This window comes from Rhamphochromis longiceps, linkage group LG9 (assembly GCF_057381845.1).
Source record: "Rhamphochromis longiceps isolate RC_006_pf linkage group LG9, R_longiceps_female_GT1.1, whole genome shotgun sequence".
NCBI lineage: Eukaryota > Metazoa > Chordata > Actinopteri > Cichliformes > Cichlidae > Rhamphochromis > Rhamphochromis longiceps.
The window spans coordinates 15,235,408-15,251,420 of record NC_140565.1 but is presented as its reverse complement, the minus strand read 5'-3'; the positions used below and the strand labels follow the sequence as shown (position 1 = coordinate 15,251,420).

General features: G+C 37.3%; 1 protein-coding gene across 1 annotated transcript in view; it reads left to right on the top strand.

The window, feature by feature from the left end:
- Positions 1-13,120: 13,120 nt before the first annotated feature.
- The window catches only part of ofcc1 (orofacial cleft 1 candidate 1), a 74,401-nt gene continuing 71,508 nt past the window's right edge, over positions 13,121-16,013 (top strand). The window contains exon 1 of the mRNA XM_085417765.1: positions 13,121-13,199. Within this exon, the coding sequence (XP_085273891.1) occupies positions 13,182-13,199 (18 nt within the window). The 5' untranslated portion in view covers positions 13,121-13,181. The remainder of the gene's footprint in view (positions 13,200-16,013) is intronic.

The following is a 16,013-nucleotide window of genomic DNA, read 5'->3' as shown; positions in this document are numbered from 1 at the left end:
ACTCAAGGATTAACAAACCTGAGTTATAACATGCGTTCACGAAATGAATGTTGACTCCAGCCTTTTATGTACTTTTCATCTATGGTTAAACATCTTCTACACAGTAGCTATTAATGCTGCTCATCTCACAGCAAACAAACAATGGATTACCCAGCTTTAGAGACTGCATTCTTGAGAATCCATCACTTATGACTTTTGGGTGTTAGCCCTGAAAGCGTTCATAAATAAAAATCAAATTATGTGTCTGCGTGAATGCTGTCAAGGCAAATGCCAAAACATATAGCATTAATATCTTGTTGTAGACTTTCACATTCCTATGAGAGCACATAATCCCCATTGAAACCTCTTTTTTTTGTACTGACATGAAGGAGCTGGCTAGCTAGCATATGTGGAAAATTAATTTGGGAAATCAAATTGAAAAGAAACTTGTGGTTTTCTCATAACCACTAAAGGAGCTAGCTTACAATCCTTACAGCTTAAATGTTACCTATATCCCAGTCTTCTTTCTGACTGCCTTTTTATTTGGGCTATTTATATCTGACTGCTCAGTGCTAGAAAGCTGCTAGCTTACTCTGTTACAGCTACTTGTAAAGATATGGTGTCCCTGCAAAATTAAACAATAAAGTAAACAACAAAAACCCACAAGAAGTTGCTGTGTGGGCTACCAAAATTTTCTTTGATATACTGTTTACTCACCTCTGCTATTGCCTTGAGATTAGCTAATGTTAAAGGTTATTTTGTAATATGTTCAAGATGTAAAGACACCGAGGTCATGTAGCCATATTCAAGTCACGTGTTTCTGGGAGGAGTCTTGACAGTGGTGCTCAAGCACCTGTCCTTTTGGCCTCTTCCTTGGTAAGTGCACTTTTTGCAAGACAATTTTTTTTGTGGTTTTTTTTTTTTTTAATTTCAATTTTAATCTTAAATTTTGCCCACAGCACACAATTCCCAATTCAAGAATGTAATTTCCAGCAACTATATTTTTATAATTTTGCCAGACCACACATAAGCAGCTAAGCCTGCCAATCAACCGCCATTATGTCTCCTAGCTGCTTTTTTCTGGTGAGCCAGGTAATGATGGTGTTTGCCCTAGCCTCATCCATGTGCTATCAATCAATATAATACAGCCAGCCAAACACAAGCAATGATAATCCACTTTTAGCTTATAAAAAGCAACGCGTGAGCTCAGTCAGTCTCTTTGCTTGATTGCTGAGAGAATTAGGTGATCATTTGTCTACACAAATACTTTTTAATAATTATCATTATTATTTTGGATGAAAACAACGTAAACACATCTAGTTAGAGTAGACAAACCAGGTGTCTGGTTCTGTGGGTGCTTCATGAGGTTGGGCTTTTGCTCTGAGTGGACAATGTAGCAGTACAAACAAAATGAAAGAATATATCAAAGTTCTCTGCAAGACATGAGTAGCAGCAAATTGCGTGACATGCTGCAGAGGAAAAAAAACAACAGAGACGACAGAGTTGATGCCCTGAATAGTTTGGATAATTTGCTCATCATCAGACTGAAATATTCCTAGCATTCTCCAGAAAAACATACAATTCAAAAATGCAAGTCACAAACCTAAATCAGTGTCGGTCACTGTTATCGATCAAATGTCTTTAAACCTTAAATGTTGCATATTCATTTAATGCTGATTAACCCTTAATTATCATGTAACACAGCGGTCTCCAACCTTTTTTGCGCCACGGACCGGTTTATGCCCGACAATATTTTCACGGACCGGCCTTTAATGTGTTGCGGATAAATACAACAAAATAAAACTAGTACCGGTACCGAAAAAAAGAAGATTTATTCATAACACATGTGAAAAGACCCAGGAAAACCGAGTTAACGATGAAAACGATAACAAAATAACGCTGAAAACCAATAAAAACCCTGAAAACCATACATTTCACACCTGAGCCTCAACTCTCGCGGCCCGGTACCAAACGACTCACGGACCGGTACCGGTCCGAGGCCCGGGGCTTGGGGACCACTGATGTAACATACTGCTTTTGTATTCAGCAGTTTCCACAATCCCAAGAAACAAGAGATTTGGAAAATGAAAGAAAGAGAACTACAGCAGGCAGTCCAGGGTAGCAGCTCACCTCTGTCATGGATCAGGCCAGCTATCAGTAAAGCGGTGGGAGGGAGATATATATTATCACCTATTAAACATCCTAAACAGTGACTGCAAAACACCACGCTCTGTGTGAAATAATATTTTTGTAGAAATCTGTTGATTTTTGATCTGATAGATGTTTACATTATTGTAAATAAATAAATCATTAAGTATGTAAGCCACTAAATGGTGTGATATTTTGTAGAACCTTTAATTATTTATTTTTGATTAATACTCATGTAACCTTCTGTGGCTTGAGCAGCTTAGTTAGCTGCTGGTCTAAAAATGTGTGACAAATTTCAAGTCTTATTTTGAAAAGAACCTTTATATTACACACACACATACAAATTTCGAAATCTACAACATCTACAACAACATTGAGAGTGACACAAACAGCAAAATGCAATTTTACCCCAGAGAACTCCTAGTTCTCAATGTGTCCTTGCTTCCCTTGTGCGTTAATATGTCAGTGCACACACACAGCAGTAAACCGAGTGTTGAATCATTAACTGTAGGAAATAGATCATTAAAAGTTCAAAAGAGATCTAGGTTAAACTCACAGAGTGAACATTATACCCTTTAAAAAACTTAAAAGGCAAGAGGCAGAGGACACATAGTCTATGAATAGTCCAATGAGCTTGCTACTGCCTTCAGGGTCAGTGTTGCATGTCCACTGAAGACAAGCTAAGAGGAGTTGCTCATTGGACATTAACATTTCAAACGTACTCCTAGAAATTTAGACACACGTGTGGGTTAGCTACCAACCTCAGAGATCATGGTTGAACTCATTTGAGGCAATCAGCTGCTGTTACAGAAAGAGGTTAACCTGGACAGCTCAACTATTTCCTGGTACATTAATTAAAACAGGATATGTCCTTGTGAGCCTTTGATGAACTGATTTAAAGAAACTTCAGAAACCTTGCGTACAGTATTTTCTAGAGTCACTTTTTGAGATTTCAAAAAATTAAGCACACATCCTCTCTGAATATTTAATTAAGTTGTCTTACATGTGTGTGAATGGGTGGATGATTGTGTATAGTGTAAAGCGCTTTGGGGTCCTTAGGACCAAGTAAAGCGCTATACAAATACAGACCATTTACCATTTACCATTTACATACATAGGCATTTCTGTGCTACACAGCAGTTCTTACTGTTCACATTGAATGTGAAAGCATGACTGTCAGGAAATGATGACAGTAATGTATACTATGTATACTATCTGTCTATAATTTAATACAAAGCATCACAACATTAGAAAGTTGTTTGACAGGGTAAACTGTTGAATGTCAAGAAGAATGAACTGAAAATCCTAGAAAACCTGTTTAATAAATGATTAGACAAATTCTTAGATAAATATAAATTACTCTCTGACAGTTAATATGGATTCAGATCAAAAAGATCAACATCTCTGGCATTAATCGAATCAATTGAGGAGATTACAAATGCTATAGATCAGAAACAGTATGCAGCTGGACTATTTCAGGATCTCAAGAAAGCATTCGACACAATCAATCATGACATATTAATTAATAAACTGGAACGGTATGGGATAAAGGGGGTTGTACTGCACTGGGTGAAAAATTATTAAAGTGACAGGAAACAATTTGTGAAGCTGGGTGTCCGTTCCTCATCATGCTTGGACATTGCTTGCGGTGTTCCACAAGGCTCTGTACTGGGTCCAAAATTATTTATTATTTAAATAATTTTGGCATCTGATATATTAAAATTAGTATCATTTGCAGACGACACAAATATTTTTTGTTCTGGAGGGAATATAAAGGAGCTGCTGGATACAATTACTTCAGAAATGTGCAAAATTAAAAAATGGTTTAACAGGGACAAACTATCGCTAAATCTAAGTACAACTAAAATAATCTTATTTGGGAATTCCCTTAGAAATGCACAAGTGCAGATTCATATAGATGGTGTGGAAATTGAAAGAGTACTTGAATATAAGTTTCTTGGTGTGATTATAGATGATAAATTAAACTGGAAGTCTCATATAAATCATATACATAACAAAATTTCAAGAAGTGTTTCGATCTTGAGTAACGTAAAACACATTCTGGAGCACAGATCCCTCCACATTCTCTATTGTTCCCTGATTGCACCGTATTTGCATTACTGTGCAGAGGTTTGGGGCAATACTTACAAATGTTCGCTATCATCAATCTTTATATTACAAAAAAGGGACATAAGGATAATCCATAAAACTGGTTACAGAGATCATACAAATCCACTATTCTTAAAATCAAAAATTCTAAAATTCACACATGTGGTTCATTTTCTCACTGCACAAATTATATATGAAGCAATAAACAACCTGCTTCCTGACAGTATTCTAAAACTGTTTTCTAAAAGAGAATGGGGATACAATTTGAGGGGGGAATTAAATTTAAAACATCCTTGTATCCGTACAACATTAAAAAGTTTTTGCATCTCTGTGTGTGGAGTGAAGCTGTGGAACAGACTAAGTAAAGACATGAAGCAATGTCCGAGCATGGCTCAATTTAAAAAGTGGTTTAAGGATATGGTTTTTGCAGGGTACAGGGAGGAGGTAGAGATTTGATAGGGTGTCCTTGTCCAATATTTTCATGTGTGTGCGGGTGCACGTTGGTATGGGTATATATATCTGTAGGTTGTGTATCCTTTGAGGTGTTACTGGGGTTATTGAAAATGTGTATATGTGTGTATGTGTATATATGTATGTATGGATAGATATATAATAAATAAATAAATAAATAAACAAATAAATAAAAATACATGTGACATATAATGTAATTGCAAGGAGGTATTTCTGTAGTCTGTTGATTACTAGATAGTGGAAAAGGGGTGGGATTAAATAAGCTTATGCTTCTTCCTGCTCCTTTTTGAAAGTTATTTGTAGTTGTGGTTGCTCGTTTTCCTTTTGTTTTGCTTTGTTTGTTTGTCTCTTTTTAATTCTATGTTGTTGTACTTTTTCAACATGTTCAAAATAAAGATTCAATCAAATCAATCTTTCAAACCCAACGAGTTAACAATTTTCTCATACAGTTCTAATGACAGTTAAAGTTTAAGATTGTGTTATTGAGGAAACTTTTTTTTCAGAAATGAAGTTAAACGGGAATACAGAAGGTTTTTCTAAGCAGAAGCTCGTCCAGCTTTGCAACTGTGTGTATATAATAGGAATTAAACTGTACTTAATAGGGAAAAAATGTCTGGATTTACTCTGATCTGCAGTGATCACACCTGATGTCAGGTTTTAAAACACAAGTAACTACTCCCACTATTATATATTATAGGAATAATTTAGTGTCATTACAGTACAGTTAGGATTGTAATTCAATTAGAATTTATTAATGAACATATTAATGTAATTGCACTTTTTATTGCACGCAAAGGGCATTAGATTGGAACATGCCAAAATATACAAGGAAATACAATATACAAGGCAAAACAGAGTTTGTACAATTCCAGCAAACCTTAACATCAATTCTTCTTCAAAACAAACCGAACTTTCTTGAACAAGCTTTCTTGTAATTTCTTTAAGTGGTCTTCAGGAATAGTCCTCCAGGCTTCTTTAATTGGCATTCAGAGCTCTTCTTCTTCTTCATCATCTGTGGATGTTGTCTGCTTATTTGTTCTATTCTCTGTCGAGATGATCCCACACTGCTTAAGTAATGTTGAGGTTTAGGCTCTGGGGAGGCCAATCCATGACAGATAGTCTTTCATTGTGTGTTTTTATATCCAGGTATGATTTTACTGCATTACTGTGTTTGCATTCATTGTCATGCTGAAAAATGAAGCTGTTGCCAATCAGATGCTTTCCAGGTGGTACACACTCATTGTTGTACCTCTCTCCCGGACTTCTCCACATATATTGATGATTTGAACCAAAATTTTAAATTTGGATTTATCACTTTATAATTCTTATAAAGTGATGAATTACAAATTAAAAGAAAGTTTGGCTGCTTAAGACTTTTACACAATGTTGTATGTCATGTTTTTGTTACATTTTTGATGTTTAGTTGTTCAAAAAAGTCAATAAACTTAAGCTACTTTAAGCTAAATATAACCAATCACCAAGCAGCAGTACGGTTTTATATTACATATTTCTTTTGATGTTTGCTGTGAGTCACCAAAGTTAAGTTGAAGCAATCGATAAAGCCAAACTTGTATGTTCACTCTTGTCTCAGACTGTATTTCTTATCGTATCCTATACACGCCAACCCTTTGAGCCACTAACAGAGTGCAGCCTCTGGCTTCCTGATCTTTAAAAAGAGATCATAAGTCCTTCACTCTGACATGTCTTCGCTGTATTTCAGAATAAATGGCAAAGAAAGAAAAACAATGTATTTATAGCACAAAGTTTCCTAACAATTGTCTAATTTCCTCAAGCACTTTGGGTGCTCATCAAAAGGGGCAGACTCACTGCCTGTCAAAAATAATAAATAATAAATTCTTGTCATATGGAGTCATTTGCATGTGAAAAGCCCCTTGTTGGTCACCAAAATGTTTCTCAAACACGTCCCTCTTACTCTCAATTTCTGTGAGATCATGCCCTAATGATGACCCTAGGCACACTTTTAATCACTATTTGCATTGCCCTTTTAAAAATTATTCCACTCCTCTGCACAATTTTAACCATAGAAACAGGAGAAGGATTCTTGTGATTAATTCCCTTATAGACGCAATCTTTTAGGGCCACGTCAGTTTTCTCTTTGACATTTGAGGCATTCAAAATAAGTAATGTGAAATTTTCACATGTGCTTATGGTGCATCATGTAAAGCAAGTTTCCTTTCTACAGCAATTTTTCTCGAGATTGATGAAACCAAAGTTGAGGTTTTACATGCAAGCCACTTTAAAAAAAAATGTCACTCACTCCCGCTCTTATAGATCTACATGAACTCTATGGTGAAAGAGACAGCAAAGCGAATTCAGAAAAATTTTTTTGACAATAGATACAGAATTTTTTTTCTTTTTTGACAGAATTGCACTAACACTTACTCTTAGCAACACCTTTTCCAGTTTCACTCGCCTATAAAATCCAACAGGTCACCAATGACTCGTCAAGGTTTAGGGTTACAGTTGGGTATTGTTTTAAAAGGCAGGTTTTTCTATATTAGAGGATGTTAAAATAAAAAGATGTCATAGATTTTGCCATTACAGTTTCTCTGTAAAAATGCACACAGACCCCAAACCTTGCCCTTAACACTGAATGGATTCCCAATAACCTGGTGGATGTTAAGGCATTATGTACATGCATAGGAGGCAGTTTCAGATAAACAGTATATAATACAGTTCAGTGTTTCATCCTTTTTAATTTTAACATTTAGCATAAAACAACAGGATAAACTTTTTTTTTTTACATCAGTTTCCTATACTTGGATCCAAGAAATAGGTTTATGGTGCTGCAGCGCCACATTCATGTTTGAGTAATCTACAGTACATGCGAATAATAATGTAGCCTTCAAGGTTTATATATTTTCCCTTCATGGGCGATGTTATTAATAGCCTCATCTTTCTTGCTGCCTTAAATACAGGGTGAAATATTTTGACAAGTCCATAGCAAAGGGAGAGAGGTCCAGGCCAAAGAAACATTTGTTTGAATTAATCATTCGATTGTGAATTAACGGTAGGTTTACATCTCGCTGGACCTTTCTCTGTAACTCTGACATCACCTTGAGTCAGTATGTGCAATTGCTCCTGTAAGTCACATCTGTGTCTATTTAGGGAAAATCTTTACAGAGATAAATTATTTTTGAGCAATGAAGGATGAATCTCTTGTGTTTTCTTTGACCTTGTGAGCAAAATACAAAAAGTAGAGCAATCGATCTCTACCCTCTGAAGATACCACAATATTGTATTTTGGAATGAACAGCGGGGGGGGGGGGGGGGGGGGGGAATAGAAGTGAAGCCAGATGAACAGCTGTATTGAGATAAACCGTCACCCCATATGCTGAGGGAAAACAATCTCTGCACATTACAGAGAGTGAAGATGAAAAAAATAAGCTTAATCAACTAACATTGATATTACTTCTGGCAATTAGGAGCATGCTGGTAATGATATGAGTTTTCAGCTGTAAATAATTATGCTGCCTGCGGGCCATGCTTTAATTCTCGGCTGTATCTATAAACAATAATCAAACCAACAGCAGCAGGCTAAAAGTTGGAGATTTGTGGTTTGCAGAGCAGCGGTTGAGGAGCAGCTTATTGGAGCCCTGTGGTGATGCCAGTAGTCAGGGTCACCTTCAGGTGCTCTCTCATCTGTACACCAGCGCGCTGTTCTATTGATCAGCCGGGATGTTTCAACACAACAGATATACATATACAGCTGCACACAAAGCACATGCGAACGTATATGAAAGGTTTGTGCAAAGAAGTGCACATGAATGCATGGGTCCTCCTACCTATATAGTGTGTGTATGCATACTTTCTGTGCACACATGCATAAAGCTGGCATGCTTTACTCATTCTTCACATAGGATTTCCGTGGCAATGATTACAATAATACTAGGTTTAGGAAACTGACTCAGAACTAAACGTGCTTAACATGCTTGTTTACTTCAGTGCTCCTAAAATTAATACCAGTTTTAAAAGAGCAACATAGGAAAAAAAACTTTAAATGCTAGAGTGAGACTTGACAGGTAACTTTTACTCACTGTCACACAGGAAGCAGAAATCTGCTGATGTGTTGGGACTAAGATGAAGTGCATAATTAAGGAAACATATGAAAGCCAGCACCAGGCCTGAGATTAATTAGGTGTGTGTCAATACCCTCATCAATATCCGATTAGCTAATGACACATGGCCCAATGAAGGCTATTGATCTTCTTCAAGTATGCGGAGTTAATAGGTTGAAGCCCACACTCAAATGGAAAGCTGACAGAAAGCTGTAGAAACAGTTTCAATGTATTTGGGACACAGGGCCCTAAACACAGCAAAAATCTGAAATGTCCCTTCAGTCATAGACAGTCGGATCACATTCGCGTAATGTGGCCTCGTGGGATTGCAGTGATTGCTGTGACCACAACTGAACTTACTCAGCTTTGCAAGAATTCCCATTCTTTTAGTGATAATTAAAAATGACCCAAAGGATCCCCCTCCCCAAAATGAAAAAAAAAAAAAGACTCAATCTAGATTAATAGTGGTGGAATGGCCAACATCATAAGTTGGCCCTTTTATGATAATGATTGTAATGATAATAATGAACACTTGGATGAAGGATGAACAATCCCCTGTCCTGGAGTTGAATCCCTATACAGGTTAATTAGGTAAGATAACATCATTAGCCACTCTCATGCCTGCAAAGAGAATTAATTGGATAAGATGGAGATTTAGGTCTATATTTAATCGCATAAACGATCAATGACAGCTTAGGCAGAAAATGGGAGGTCCAAATCGGTGGGCATCTTATTTAGAATATATTTAACCAGCTTAATAAGCAAAAATAAAATTAAACAAATGTAAGTGTAATATAGATCCTGTAAATACTGCTTTTGATTCAAACATGCATTAATGATGCGTTGTTGTTCGTAGTTAACTTCTGATTGTTTTCGGCTTTGTTCATTAACCAAAGAAAGAGTGTGATACGGGTCCCCTGAATGAACTCAGAGTGTTCACAGCAGCTATCATAAACTTTTGATAAAACAAAACAGTGACTCCGTAGTGGCAAAAAACAAATGAGGGCTATTCATTGCTGATACATATGAGCAATCTCTCTTCCTCAGTTGAAAAGGCCACCAATGGCCTGATGGCTTTGCAGTCATAAATAAAACAGAGGCTGACTGTTTGTTCTAAGGGAAGCATTAGTAGTTCATGATCTGTTTTAAGGAGACATTAGTGTTAATATGCCTTATGCCAAACATGAATGGGCCAATCCGCTGGGCATTTTGTGACTATCCTTCATAGCAGCTGTAAAGCTTGCTTGGTTTTCTTTGGCTGAGAAATACATTTGTCTGCACTTTCCTTTAAATAATGCATGCAACTCGTGTGAATTGTCACATACTACATAATGGATGTTTACACAGCAGCACGAGCACTTTAACGTCAGTTTGGGAGGTTCACTGGAATCGACACTGAGCGATGACAAAAGGGGGAAGTTTCGTACTTTTGTTCAGGTGAAACTATATGTAAACATTTGTTTGAAGAAGCGCCATACCGCACTCCGCATTAATAATTCAGCCTTGTTGAGCAGTGATGCCATCTGTTAGATGAAACTATTACACAGACCAGACTTTATCTTGCCAGCTTAATGGTGTTGGTCATGGGTTGCCACAAACTGTCAGAAATGTCCTTCCCCAAAATGTGAAATTGGATAACTCACAGTTCCTGCTTCTGTCATTCATGTTGTATTCATGACAGTCATCTTGCCGCTCTCGAATAATGAATTGTGTGCTATCTTTCAAATATAAAAAGTTTAAAACCGGACGTGTGTACTTTCACCCAGAGAAAGTGAACATGAGGAGGTCATCTGACACCAAGTGTAAGGGCTTGCTGTTAGGACCTGCGTCACTATCGCCTTGGCGACTGAGGTGTAGCTAACCATAAAGAGGGAGGATTCTGACTTCACAAGGTAACATACCTCTTAATCCTAAGTAATAACAATATCTATGTATTCAGTTACTGTTATGGTGTGCTAGTTATTTGCAAAAGTTTGGCTTAATAATCCATTCAGATCAAATTACATAGTTTAGTGAAAAGCCTTCTTACCTGCTTTTAATTTACCTGAAGAGGAGCAGTTTGACAGAACTCAGAAAAAGGGATTGTTTCTTATGTTACTATAAATTTATAAAGTGCAAAGAGCACATTTAAAGTAAATATGCTGCAAAATGTTAAAAAGCCTGGCCCCTTTTTTGACTCTTATTGTCAGCCGTGTGAACTGTGTGTTTTGGGGGAGACTGACGGCTGTCAAAGAACAAGAAAAGGCTTCTGTCTGCAAGCAAATAAAATATTCTTTGGTGCGCGATGCCCTGTCTCTTTGTGACTATTGAATTACAGCCCCGATCCGTGTTTGTGGAAACGGGAAAAAAAATGTCAGGGAAGATTTCAGGTCACACCATGCCTCAAAAAAAGGGGAAGTGCCTTGTCTACTGCAAACACTGATCCCACTGTCATTCTGGATTAGGGGCTGACTGAGCTTAGCTGACTAGATGACAGAGGAGATGGTCTTTCTCAGGGCGAAAGAAGTAGATGGAAAAAGGTTGCAGGTCAAATATAGTGACATTCCTGAGGAACAATGCACACACTTGCGGTATTTTTAATCAGTAGATCCATTGTTCATATTAGTGCTGTCACTATTTTAGACGTCTAGGGTAAAGCACAAGCTCCTTATTTAATATATTCAGTGTTTGAATTTATGTGAATAAAGTTTAACTCTTAAAAAGTTTTGAGAGAAAGCCTTTAAAATGCTGCTTTGTGTGGAAAGGTCCAGAAAAAGTCGTGAAAAAGTTCTTTAAAAGCCGAAATATTTTCAGTTCCAAAATTTAAAACAGCAATCAATCGACGGCAGCGTTGTCTTTTTAAACTCTGAACCGAGCTGCTTGTTCCCACCATTTTGCTGTGATTGAACAGTTTTGTGGTGTGCAGGTCAAAAACAAATGCAATTGCAGGAAATCGTATATAGATCATTTAGCTGCACCCTGGCTCGTGTCGGCAGAGTGTGTTTGCATGGGTGTATTGCTCAGTAAACACATGAGTTAAATTAACACAGCAGAGAAGTCCAAACTTCTTGTCTTTTTTTTTGGATTGATACTAGCAAAAAAAAAAAAAAAAGTCCAGAAAGTGCATTAAACTTCCTGGACCTTTGGGGTTTGTTGTGCAGTGCTGTAATATATTCACATATGGCTGTTGACGGAAAGCAGAAAAGTGAGCCAGTCCTTTATATGGTTAACAACAGTACTGGCAATCTCAGTATTTGGCAGGGGGTGTTCAGTTTTAACTACTAATGGACTTATTTTTCTCACAGCATCACAATTTTACAGCCTGTGTAAAACGATTGCACACACACACACACATGCAAACACACAATGCCAGAAAAACAGTTCACCAAATTAAAAACAGGAATGTTAGGGTGTCTTTAATTCAATAAAATACACATGTACAGGAAATGCTACAAAGCACCTCTTTATCTAAAAGTATTATCCTTCTTCTGGTGATAAGCGCCATTAGACACAAATAGATGCAGCTGGAAATGTAGCTGAAAAGTTTTACTCTCCACAGTTGTTTACGCGATCGCTTTTTCCTTTTCTTTTTTTGTTCTCTTTTTTTGTGGGCCGTGATAAGGTGCATGGATATCCTGTGGTCTTTGCCTAGTTAATGTGTGCGGACCGCACACTGGCTCCGCTTTCACTGAGTTATTACGTCGAGTGTAATTTGAAACAATTACAAAAACACTGGCCCACTTGTTACAACACTCATTTTCCCTCACATATACAAACCACAGATTCAATAGCTTTACATGTTTTTCAATCACACCCAGTGGAGCAGTGTTCAGTGTGAAAAAGTATAGCATTTCATCCTAGCTCGCATGGTATGGGATAATCTTTCACATTTTGCCTGGGGTTTGTTTTGCTATTTCAGCAGAAACTTGTGCAAGCCATGTGAATTACCATAGGAAAAGACGATAAAAATACCAAATGATATTGTATCAGATGTAAATGAATAAACACTTTGAATAATCAAGGCAAATAATTTGTTATCTGTGATAATAAATGGTGTTTAGTGTCCTACATTCTCTGAGATGCATTGCAGAGATAACGGTTTTAAGCACACAAGCAGGAGGAGAGTGTGTAATGCTGTGTGTGCTGCAGTAAAGGCTTTCGTACACACATTCAAATAAACCTTTTTTTTTTATAGCTCTAATAATATAGGCATGCTTTAAATTAAGAGGCAAATTTAACGTTTGAAATTAAGTCAATAGTAGCATCTCTGTGCTTTTTATTTAGTTTTTAGTTTTTCATGAGCCTCGGTTTAACTTTATGTTTTTTTCCACCATTTTTCACACATTCTGTTTTTTAGGCCTGGTCTAAGTTCAGAAATCAGGGTCAGCCAGTGATGATCTTTTGCAGTTTGTGGAGATGGACACCTTTGGCAGTGTGAGTACAGTTTCACTTCTGGCCCTCATAACAGTGTGACTGAACACAGCGAGGTCAAATCCTTGTACCTCCAGCTCTCCCTCTCTCTCAAGGTGCTGGAGCAGCCTGACCATTGACATTTAGCATTCCTCTGTGCTGCCTCTGGGTTTTCAATGGGGGGGGACTGAGAGATGCAGAGGCCAGTGCCTGGTTCTCAAGGGTAAAAACAAAAAGGCTCTTGAAAATCCCAAGGAGTTCCCATGATCCTAGGAAAGACCTTGATCCGACCTGTGTTAGATTTCCATTCCATGGATTAGGACAAAAAGAGCATATTTGGCTCATATTTACTGGCATTATTTTGGTATTTGTTTTGTATTTTTCCCTGGATTGTGGAATTGCAGCGTTTAGACGACTTATCTAAAATTTTGGCAACAATAAGAATTTACTGATTCTCTGCAGTTTGTTTTCACATCCATTCAGAATTCATGCCCTTCAATGACATTTCTAAGTCGGTACAAAAGCTTGTAGTGACATTTTATGGTAGAAAGTTTTCAAAGTCATTTTTCAAGGTTTTTTCCAGCAACATACATAATCTGTTAGCATCAAAGGAGCACACATGCATAAATAATTGACTAATTCACTTAAAGGGGGCCAGCGTAGATTAATTAAGCTTGAATACTAATTATGTTTTCTGTCTACACCAACTGACGCGGTTGTTGTTTAGAAGAAACTGTTTGGTGGGTCACAATTACCATGCACATATAAGGCTGCTCTATAAATTGAGACGGTTTCACATTTTAAGGGTAGAATTGGCTTTGTATGCTTTTGAAACAAAATGCTAACCTTATCTATACTCATTTAAATAGAGATGCTTTGTAGATGTTTTAATTATTCTTATGATATTTTATCAATATAACAATTTTTATTATGTGGATAGATAAAAAGAGACTTTGTCAACATGAAAACAAAAGTGGTCATTGATTTAGCAAGGCTCAACTTTTGCGTGTCACATCGTTTTATTGCATGGAGTTATGATGTGTAGTCGCACATATATGTATATTAATGACTTTACTCGCTGTGTGTATCATGCCCTTGGATTCAAACTGTGTTGATCAAGACAAATAAGAAATTATTTTTAGGTACAAGTTGGAGCTCAGTGAAGACACAAAACACATTATGGGATCTCTGTGTAAAGCTCTTAAAACTCTTGTCACTTCCAGAATCACTCTTGTCCCTGAATCCTTTGCCTAGTGCGCAGGGTGCTTGTCTGGAAATGGTAGCTTTAAGTAGCTCAGTGAAGACAAGGTTTTGCTGTCTACTCTCCCCTGGCAAGCAGCGCGCAGGGACAGAGGAAGACAGCTCAAAGCTGGGGCCTTGTTTACAGCTGTATGGGGAAGAAAACAGGCAGACGTAAATGAGGGTTGACGGTTTCATGAAGCACAATTGGTTGATGGCAGATTCAATGTGACTGGGCTGAACTGGGCGATGATCCGTACAGTATGCAAAATTCACTTTCTAGCTGGTCTGTGCCCACCAGCCCCTAGCAGCGAGCGGTCTTCCCCAAGCCCTTCTAGCTATGCCTTTGAATGCAACAAGAACTGAACAAGGCATTGTTGTGCTCAATTCCTTTTGACAACAATCACATTTAAAAAGAAAGAAAGGGAAAAAAGTCACGATTCTCCTTTTTTGTCACCCATTGTAAATTATTTTTTTCCCATGTTGGCTGCAAAGTAAGCATTTGGTGTGCTTCACAGTGAAATGAGGTGGAGTGGGTGGATTTAAAGGGGCATATGTAGATGCCTTCAGATGGGAAGAGAATGGGCCTTTTGTGCTCTGCTACTATTTACAGTATGGCTGTTGTGAATGGTATAATATATCCAAATTTCTTGGCGTGTAATTTTGGTGCAGCTCCAAAAGTTTAACACATGTTTGTGCAAAGTCACAGAAAACAGCAGAAACTTTGGCTTGGGCTGGTTTTCACATATCTCAGTGTACTGCATAGTAAGTCCTGCACCTGACCAATTAGTTGGCTTTTTTGTTTTTTTTAATGAGTCCTTTCTTAGCTTTCATGACAGAGAGCTTTACATGGCAGGATGTGCACCCAGAGTCTGGGGCTACCATATAGAGTCTAGGCTCTTTACTTGGTTACCTTATATTCAAATTGACACTTTTATTTGCAGGGCATGAAGCTATCGCACTATGCACAGTTAGAAACATGGGAACTTTTATAAATCAGAGTAATACAAAATGTGCTTTGAGGACAACCAGTGTAAAGACAAAGAAAGAAAAAAAGAACAGTGCCAAAAACCCTTCATGTTATGTGCTTAAAATGTAAAGTCTGCTATAAATTATGAAGTAAATGATATTGCAGATATTTCTAATTGGGCTGTTAGCATAAAAGGTGGCTTCTTCTTAAACGTCCACTCTTCAGATGGTTTGTGGTTCAATCCCCAGCCACATGCCACAGTGTCCTTGGGAGAAACATTGAACAATAATAGCAAACATCTGTGTTGAAAGGACTTATATATGCAGACTATTAAAGATTATTTTCCTAGTCTGAAAATCAATTACAGTAGCAAACAAATCTGAAATGTTTCTAATCACAGTATGTGTTGTTAAAAGGCTGAACAACAAGCTTTTAGTGTCAAGGGGGAAAACTGTAGTGTGGATGGACATTATTTTATATTTAGTCATTAAGGATTTCCGAATTGGCTCTGAGGTTCCAATAACAATCAGCATTTTAATACCATATAAAGGATGCAAATACCATTTAGCTTATTCAAATCACTGATTTAGTTTGCAGGATAATATTATTTAAGTTGTCTGGTGTACAAA